This window comes from Marmota marmota, unplaced genomic scaffold, assembly GCF_001458135.2.
Source record: "Marmota marmota marmota unplaced genomic scaffold, marMar, whole genome shotgun sequence".
NCBI lineage: Eukaryota > Metazoa > Chordata > Mammalia > Rodentia > Sciuridae > Marmota > Marmota marmota.
In genome coordinates, this window is record NW_025999853.1 from 35,497,835 (window position 1) to 35,507,398 (window position 9,564).

The window sequence follows — 9,564 nt, forward strand, 5'->3', positions numbered from 1 at the left end:
CTGGAAATATCACTCCAAGATGTCACTTTAGCATAACTAAGAAAATGCGAATAACATAGATGTCTTGTAATTCTTTTCTATCTAAAATAAATTACCTGATTTCCTTAACAACTTGTCTATTTGACATTTTGGTTGATCTAAGGAGGGCTTGAAGCGCTGTGCTGCCTCTGAAGGATATAGAGAATTGATTTCTTCTTATTTCTGCGGAAGTTCACTAGGCAAGCTACTTGTGTCAAGTCATTATGATAACATTCAGCAGAAGTAATGCATTAATGTTGGTTGATATTGCCAACAAATTACAGTATGTGATACAAAACAATTTCTGCTCCATTATTTTGTTTGCCTTTTTATAACAGTGAAATATACAGAGGAAACAAACATTTGCATAACACTTTTAGTATTCAGATTGATTCACGGCTTTCCACCAATGACAAGAGAACCTCACAAATGGCATGAAGCATCAGAAAGGTTTCCATTTTGGCCACATCTCTGCACACCTCAAGTAGAGCACAGAGAAAAGCATGATCTTTGAACTTCTAAGGCAAGTGCAGTTTGCCTAGTTTAAGACTGGTCGTATAAACTCCTAAGACGTAAAGAAAAGTTCCCATGGACCATTCAACTGACTGCAGTCAATGGACTGTTACAGTCAAGGAAGGTAAACATGTCCTATTGAGAGTGAACCAAGTTACAAGGTCATGGAAGTTACACATCGCATTTAAAGCTAAGGTTGTTAATCAAAATGAAAATTGTTGCTCCATGACGAAACATTTTAAGTCAAAATGGGTCCTTGTTTAGACTGCGTATTTTTATGTACTTCAATGAGTCATTAAACCTCTGCCATTTCGGAAGAGAAGTACTCCTGCTGAATATTCAATGCTATAAGCAAACGTGTAGTCTATTTTTTAAATAACCATTCTAGTAAACTAAAAACATAATGCAATAATGCCAGCAATATGTATGTAGGAAGTGGTGCGTATGTGAATAATCGTGTTATAAAAACAGAGCACAATATTCATAATTGTTTTCCCATTTATGTAGTTCTAAATACTCTTATCAAAAATGAGTATAGAGTACTGGGTCACCATTGATGAAGAGTATAATAATGCACTAAAATCACCTTCCCAGGCCATAATATTACGTTTTCATAAGGATGAATAAAAACTAGTGTCTGAGATTCATTTGCTTTATTTTGGAAAGAGGCAAAGTATTATGTGAGTATAAAGTACTTCCACTGTCAAAACTCACATGAAGTCTTGGAAGCCATACCTAATGACTGACATCCTTTCGCTTGGCACTGGCATTTTTCTGCTTGCTCTACTGGCACTGTCCTGAACCTTCAGTCGCTGGTTCCTGCTGTTCTCACTGCTGATGGACAGCGGTGCCATAATCAGAAAGCTCAGAGTTTCTTTTGTTTCCCCAGTCTTTCTGCTCCCTCAGTTCTCTCCATCTCACAGGGTTTGAGTCATGCTTGGGGTTTCTCTAGCTAGGAAATCCCATTGCCTATCCTCTTCCTCTCCTTGTAGTGGCAGGGATCTGCCTGTTCCTCCTTCTGCCTCTCTGAACTCTGCTTAGGGGGCAACAGCTGAAGGAATAAATATAGTGCACATTTTGACAGAGTACAACCAATGGTCCTACACTATCTTGTAGCAGCCCAAATAGCAGATCTCTAGGCATGGAAATAACATAATATTTAATACCCACAGAAGTGCTTCCTAATTGTTACTGTTCTCAGGGCTTTGTTACCCAGGCCATCCTCACAACAACTCTATGAAACAGAGTATCATTATCCCCATTTTCCAGACAAGGACACTAGACACAGAACAAACAGGAAATTGGCCAAGGTCATAAAGCAAATAAGTGGCAGAGTTAGGGCATAAAGCCAAGGAGTCTGGTTGCAGATCTTCTGCTTAGGAGGAAGAGAAGAAACACACTAAACACACGAACAGTCTGTCTCTCTCTCTCTCTCTCTCTCTCTCTCTCTCTCTCTTTTCCATCTAGCAAGTCAACCAAAAAAAGCTAGAATCTACTCTTAAAAGAATAATGATATAAAAATAAAAAATAATCTGTTTTTGAGTTGGGAATCTAGGAAGAAAATTCTAGACAATTAAATTAAAACTTCATTCTGCAAGTCAGCCCAGGTATGCACAGGGAGAACTCCACTCCCACCATCCCTGCACAACAGATGCAGAGATCCTTAAAGGTCAGGCCCACCTGGGCATTCAGACGACTGGAGGCCCTTCAACCTACTCAGCTCCAAGAAACACACACTCTTATTCACCCCCATAGCCCCACTGCCACCATTCAGCTGCGCCTGTTGAGAATCATCTCATATTGTCCAAGAAAGTGGAAGAGCGGGAGTATTTTTCATATTTGAATTTTCCCAAATTCCACCTAACAAAATTCTAACTTTGAGAGACAGCCTCTCCTCTCTAGGTAGGATGGCATAGGACTTTGAAAATCTCTGGGGAAGCCTGACCACTATCACAGATTTGGAAGGATGTAAAGAGCAAGCAAAGAATTAAGAGAACAATGATAATAGTGTCATATGATGATGACAATGACAATGGTGGTAATGGTGATTATTATCATTGCTTCAGGGTGGAGCATGAACATGGGAGTAAAGGAGATGCCCTTCCTTACGGACTATAAAGTGTATTTTAAAGGTAAATTGTTTCTTTCTTGCTGTTTTTTTTTTTTTTAATCACTCTTGGAAGTCATTCTTGAAGAGATAAGTCCTTATTCTTACACTCACATTGACCACCCTCAAGAAGACCACCTCCCTGCTCCACTGTCTCAGGTCTGCCCACTTATAGAGTGGCAAGAATGAGTTTAAACAAATACGTTGTGTGAACCACAAACCAAACAAATGCTGGGAAAGCCAGCATCATGCCCATCTTTTTTTGAAAGAGATCCAGAGCAAATAGGATCTGGTTGCACTGAAGAAATAAAAGCACAGCAAACTCATTTAACTCTTTCAGAGAGGCTTTATGTTGTATTACTATCCAGGGTGATCAAATCAGATGATAATACACAAAAACATAGTAAAAAAAAATTACCAGTTGTACCAATTGTATGAATTCTCCTCCCTGAGTGAGTCATGATTTAAAGGATCAAAGCTTTTATGAAATATGTGTGTGTAACACACACACACACACACACACATATACATTCATATACATACATACATATATGTATATATATGAGATTTGGTTTCTTGGTGGCCTTTTGAATTGCTACCAAAATCCAGCTCAGGACTCAGTTTAGCCACACGGTTGTGTGTGCCTGACAGGAAAACAATGACCTAAATCCATCAAGGAATCACATAAAACCTTTTTCGCAGAAACAAATGGTTCTCAAGATTTTTCAGTTCACAGCCCTCTACAGAAGGGCAAAGAGCGTCACCCTCCCACTTGCTCTTGTAAAACTATCTGCTTGCCAAAGTGAATGGGAAAAATGAGGCTGCTCTGAACATCAAAATCATGTGGTGATTCTCTTGCTTTTATTATATATCATAATATTAATTCATTCCAGAAAAACCACAAAGCATCAAACCATCCACACTAATATCACAAAAGAGCCAAGTATCTACCCAGAGTGCTTTGCCACAAGAATTTTGGCAAAACGGTGGTCCCAAGTCTCTTTGAGAACCACAATTATTATTCTTCCATTTTACTCAAGAGATCATGGTTTCTCTCTAAACACTTGTTTATAGAAAAAGAACATCTATTTTTATTCTGACTTCTCTCATTTTGGCATGTTAGAGACCCAATCAAAGTTTGTCAAAGAAAAACAGTCTCCCGTTTGAAAGTGAATAAAATGTTCATTTACTTTGGGTAAATTTTCTCTTTCAATCCGACCATCTAGATCTAAATTAAGGTACCCTACTTTGAACATGGGTGTGCTCACCATCTGGTTACCCACAAGCGACAATTACTTCAGGTAAATGAACATACTGCCTAATTCTAAGCAAGCTTATTCTCCTATAAGAGGCTATGGCATAAATATACAGCCCCTTCTATCTGCCTGAGCATACCTACTTGAGAAAAAACTGGATATGTGTTCTGCCTAATGAAGACAATTTATTGCTTGTGTGTAAATATTTCAATCTTAAGAGAATTTATTCATTTTCAATATTCAACAAGTGACAAATTTTACATCTTAGCTGAATGAGTGGAGGATTTGCCTGAAGTTGGGGGATCTTGGGGTTCAGTGGAAAGCTTGTCTTCTAACCTTTGAAGAATCAGGTGCCTCTAACATCTGGTAGGGGATAAAACCTTCCACAGGTCAAAGGTACATAGCACACAAGAGGGTCTAACCTTCCTCCCTCACCAAAATTCTCCCCGATCTTTGAGAAGTAACATGAACAATAAAACTGATAGGATATCAATGAGTTATTATCTCCACAGAGGCAAAGTGAAGTGGACTGAGTTGTAATATTGCACTTTAAAGTCTTTCAAGTTGCTCAACGCTCCCTTTGGCAAATTAAATATTTGTTTTCGTTACAGAAATTATCCTATAATTAAATTGGCAAAAATGTCTAAAGATCAAGATATTCAGTCATTAATCAAATGAAAATTCACAGTTTGCATCTGTGTCCTTTTAGAAAGTTGGTTTCTAGAAAGTTGGTTTTAAAATGCCAATTTACATTGCATTTTGAGGTCAAAATCACCACCAATAACAGTCCAGCTCTGGCTGAGTTCCTGATATTCCTCTGCTTAAAACTGCTCCAAGTATCCATAGCAACAATAACAAAAGTTTAATATATGGAATGTTGACATAATTGTGAAATGGTTTATTAGATTTCTCTTGCTTTATCAACTCTAGTAGAAACAGCCAAGAAATTATCAGATTCATTCTGGTATTGAAGTGGAGGGGGAAAGTGGTGCAAAACCTTATCTCTAAGATGCTGGTTAGAAATAAAATCATCCTGGGATCTCCCAAACATTGAATCCTATCCTGCATTTTTACTGGGATGCAGAGTTTAGCCACACATGCATTATGCTAAACTTACAACCAAGTTATTTTCATCTTTGGGGAAAACTCAAAAAGAGAGTTTGTATACAAACATGCACTAGGGGTTCAAGAAATCAGTTACGGGTCAAGCTGAAACATCTGGTATTTTCAAGAGTCCTCTTAATTTGAAAGCACTGACCAAATCAAGCTCAGTTCTGCCAAATATATTTTGGCATGGCATGGCTCAAAAAAATAAGGATTTGGGGGAGTATTTATTTCACCACAGCAAGATATTTCAGTAATTAAATGCAATGTCTCACTATTGACATTTTGACATGACAGGCTTGTTTCTAAACATAACAGGCAAATTTGCCTTCTATCCCTTTCCCACATATTTGATATAATCATGAGTTTAGAAATACTTTTAATCTGTATTCTTTAGAACATGCTGAAGGAAGTGGTGGAAGGGGATCTAAATTATCCATATCTGATCTTAGAAGTTAGATAGTGAATAATTTATACTTAATAATTTGTGCTTACACTTTTAGGTGAACTACTAAAGCACTGGGTATTTTATTCATTATATGAGGTTACTTTATAACACCATATAAATAACAAAACTTTTGTGTACTTCCATTACACACTGAAATTTTCCCAGCTTCTACACAATAACTTCTGAGTTTCCAAATACTATGAGCCTGGTCCAAGACTCAGAAAACCAAAATTCAAGTCCTAGCTCTCTAACAATAAGCCTGATGACCTCAGGGTGCCCTGGGCTGCTCTGAGCTCTAGTTTCCTGCAGTTGTGAGACTCACCTGAGATCCTCTGGAGAAGCTCTGCCCCATTAATTACTAATGCCAAACTTCCCCTGCCTCTGAAGCTGATGATTTCATTTTAAGTTCACTTGAGTTGCTCATCTGCCCTACAGTCAATTAATGCAAGTTATTTTAAATGCAGTGGTTTAGAGAAAAAAAAGCAAGAATCACTTATTCAACAGGAGCAATAGCACATCATTCACGCTATATCCCAGGCACAGGGCTAAGCACTTTTCAAAGCATTGGCTCATTGATATCTGCACCAGTCCCACATAAGGAGGGTTGTTGTTGTTGTTATTCCCAAATAAGAATTAATGATAAGGACTCTGAATCCAAACCATCTGGCTCTAAATCCCTGCTTTGTTAGGAGCTCTGTAATCTGAGTGAGTTTTGGGACTTTTCTGTGCCTCCATTTCCCACCTGTAACATAAGTAGTGCTCTAACTGCATCTATCCCATAGAGTCCTAGCAGGATTGAGTTCACAAACCATGGGTAATAAGCTCTAGAGGTACCCAGTCATTGGCAATTGGTGAGTTAAATACTTTCCTCAACTCTTCACCACAGCTAGACTGTGAAGATTGAAACCCAGTTCTGTTGACTTGGAAATCAGAGAGCTCTAAACAAGTGAAGAAAAGCACCTCAGCCTTTCAAAAATTAAAAAAAAAAAAAAAAAAATAGAATACTGCCCAAATCTAAACTACAGCAAAGGCACTCACTAACAAGGCATTTGAGACTGACCCACTAATGTTCCCTTCCTTCATTGTAGTTGTTTCCAGAGGCAGCGACTCAAAAAGACAGGAGTTGCCCAGCATAACTGGAGAGTTCTCAGTGCTGCGAGGTCACTACTCTCTGATTTTGGCCACTGCAACTTCTCCCCTACCCCCGCCCCCTCAGTAGGTCACTGGGAATGGCTCTTGCCGCTCTGATTCTTTAATGCCATTTTGGAAAACTTTATATAGCCAAAGCCTATCTCTTCTCTCTGCCTGCCCTGGGATTAACAGTCAGGGGAGGTGGGCGTGTTAAGAGGGGATTGTGCTATCGCTGAGTCTTTGGAGCTCAGTATTTTCTCTGACAGTAACTTGGCAAGGTTTTGATGTCACTCTGGCATTGCTCAGTTACAAACTACCCTTTAGAAAAAGACGCACGCCCAGCTGGCTAAATAACTTTGACCTGAAAAGGGAAGGTCCCGGCTAGAGGGGGCATTAATTTTTAGATACAAGCAAGTTTATGGGGTGGGCAGCAGTGAGAGACCAGGTATCAGGAGATTCCCAAGGTTCTGGGTGACAGTCCTACCTCGCCTTCTCTTCCTTCCCCCACCCCTGGTTTCCTGGGTTTGGGAAGCCAGCCGGGTGCCTGTAGTCGCCGGCCGCCCAGCGGTTTGAGCCGCCTGGCGGGGTGGGGCAGCGCGGGGCACCGCCTCCCTCCGTACCTTCTCTCCCCGTGGAGCACGTAGGAGCTGCGGAAGAAGCCCAGAAGCTCGTTCTCTATCAAGGCGTTGTAGATAATCTTTAGGTTGTAATTCCTCTGCGCGTCCAGGGTCCTATTCAGCACCACCACCAAGACCTGGGTTTGAGGGTAGAGAAAAAAGCCCGCCACCGGGACAGCCCCGCCAGCCCGGTCCTCGGCTATTTGCACCTTCTCCACCGCCACTCGGGAAGCGTGCAACACGACGTAGCGGGTGGCGTTCCGGCACGCGATCTCCACGTTGACCTCCCCGGAGAAGGTGAAGTTCTCCATGAAGGCGGTGAGCATCAAATTGTAGTGCAGCGGCTTGAGATGGCCCGATAGGCGCAACTGTGTCCAAGGCTGCCACTGCTCCCGCTCCTCCTCCGACGGCGGCTGGGCAGAAGGGGTTCCCGGGATGCCCACCCCACCGGTCTCCGGCTGCGAGGAGTCCCCGCCCGCTTGGTGGTTGCGCCGGGCTGATCCCGGGAGGCTAGCGTTACCACCGCGCTCGGGGAAGCCCGCGGGGCCACCGTCGGCACCTGGCGCGGCGCTTGCCCCACACTCCTCGAAGCGCAGGCTGAGGAGCACCGCAAGCATAGTGACCGCGAGTAGTGCCACTATGGACACCGCAAAAGCCAGCACGAGCCGCTTGTGCACCGCGATGTGGCGCTCGGTGGTGCGGGGTCGCACTCCCACCGAGTCAGCCCACGGGTCCGAGAGCCCTCTGTTGCCTGCCTGGAGCGCGCTGTCGTCTTCTCCCATGGTGGCTGCGAAGGGTGAGCTGCTCTTCTTGGCCCCCTCCTCCTCCTTCTTCTTCTTCCTCTTCTTTTTCTTCTTCTTCTTTTTCTTCTCCTCCTCTTGCTCCCCCCGCTCGCCGTCCAGGGCCATCACACCGCCTCCTCCTCTTCCCCCGCCCCCTCCAGCACCCCCCNCTCGCCCAGTTTTCCGCGGGAGCTCTCCAACCGGCCCTCGGCTGGAGAACAGGGAGCGCTGGGGAGAGCGAGGGTGTAGGGAGGGAAGTTAGGGCTTCGGCTTTCTCCCCCCACTCCAGCGGCGGCGTTCAGTCCTCTGGGTGGGATGTGCTCGCAGTGGCAGTGGAGGCTGCAGCAGCAAGAGAGGCACCCGAGCCATACACCCTGCAGCCCGAGAGGAGAGGAGAGGATGGCCGAGAGTGATGGAGGGAAAGACTGGAGTGAACCAGCCGGAGGAAGTCCCAGGGCCGCGTAGCTCTGCCGGGGATCTGCCCTGGAGAAGCCTTCTCCTCCACCCTGGACACTTTAAGCAGCCGCGGAGGCAAACGGCGTGAGGTTGCAGACCGGACAGCAAACCTCCCTGGTTCCGAAGTCGCTCTGCTCTCCGGAGATGACAAGTGAGGAAGAAGTGTCCGGCCAGGCCATCCACTTCAGGTAGATGAAGGTTTGCTCCATATCCCCGGGGGAAGTGCCGAAGTGCGTGTGTGCGAGCGCGTGTGCATGTGTGTGCGCGTGTGTGCGTGTGTACACAGGCTCCGGGTCTAGATTACCAGGGCTACTCGAGCTGCATTCAGGGACTGAAACTCCCAGAGAAAGGCGAAGGAGAGAGCGCGAGGAGGCAGGGAAGGCGGGAGGGAGGGGAGCGGTTGAGCGGCAGAGGCAGGCACTGGGAGATTAGAGAGCTTTTCTCCGCTCTGTCACACCAGACACCCACTGCCACAGAGGGGGTTGCTGAGCCGCCTGCAAGAAGTACATTGTAAATCTTCAGCGCAACAAGCCCCGCAGTCACCCCTCTTCCTGACTCCTTAGCCCTACTGCGGCTCCCCAGAGGGACCGTTGGAGCCTTTGGCTATTAACATCAAGAGCAAAGAAGATCCTGCTGGGGAGACTCGGCAGTGTAAGATTTCACATCAAGCTCACCAGAGGATTTGGAGGATTGTATGTAAATTGAAATAAATTCTCCAAAGCCTGGCTACATATATTATACTGTGTGATGTGTCCAGGTGTGCAGTACTAAATAATGGCTACCAATGAAGCTCTAAAATCCTCTGGAAGTAAAGACCAAAGAGACATATTCCCTATAGGATAATTTCTATTTGTAGAATGGAAAAATGATTAAAATACAATGTTTACACTCAGGAACCCTCCCTCCCCCCAAAAAAAAATCTGATAAAAACTGGGAATATGAGCCCCATGACTTTGGACTTAGCAAAACAATAAACAAATACATTCTGATTGGTCAATTTTTTATGTCCTAATCACAATTACTTTTTTGAAGCTTTCTGGTGTTATCATGAAAATTGTTTAAACTTTGGTTTTTTTTTTAAAAAAAATCTATTACCAATAGAAAGTGTTTGGTGACAGCAGGAATCATCAAA

The 9,564-nt window shown here is 43.7% G+C and overlaps 1 protein-coding gene across 3 annotated transcripts in view; it reads right to left on the reverse strand.

The window, feature by feature from the left end:
• The window catches only part of Trhde (thyrotropin releasing hormone degrading enzyme), a 370,936-nt gene extending 362,799 nt beyond the window's left edge, over nucleotides 1–8,137 (reverse strand). For all 3 annotated transcript variants that reach the window (XM_048804974.1, XM_015482991.2, XM_048804973.1), the window contains exon 1: nucleotides 7,198–8,137. In XM_048804974.1, the coding sequence (XP_048660931.1) occupies nucleotides 7,198–8,102 (905 nt within the window). In that variant the 5' untranslated portion in view covers nucleotides 8,103–8,137. The remainder of the gene's footprint in view (nucleotides 1–7,197) is intronic.
• Nucleotides 8,138–9,564: the final 1,427 nt, after the last annotated feature.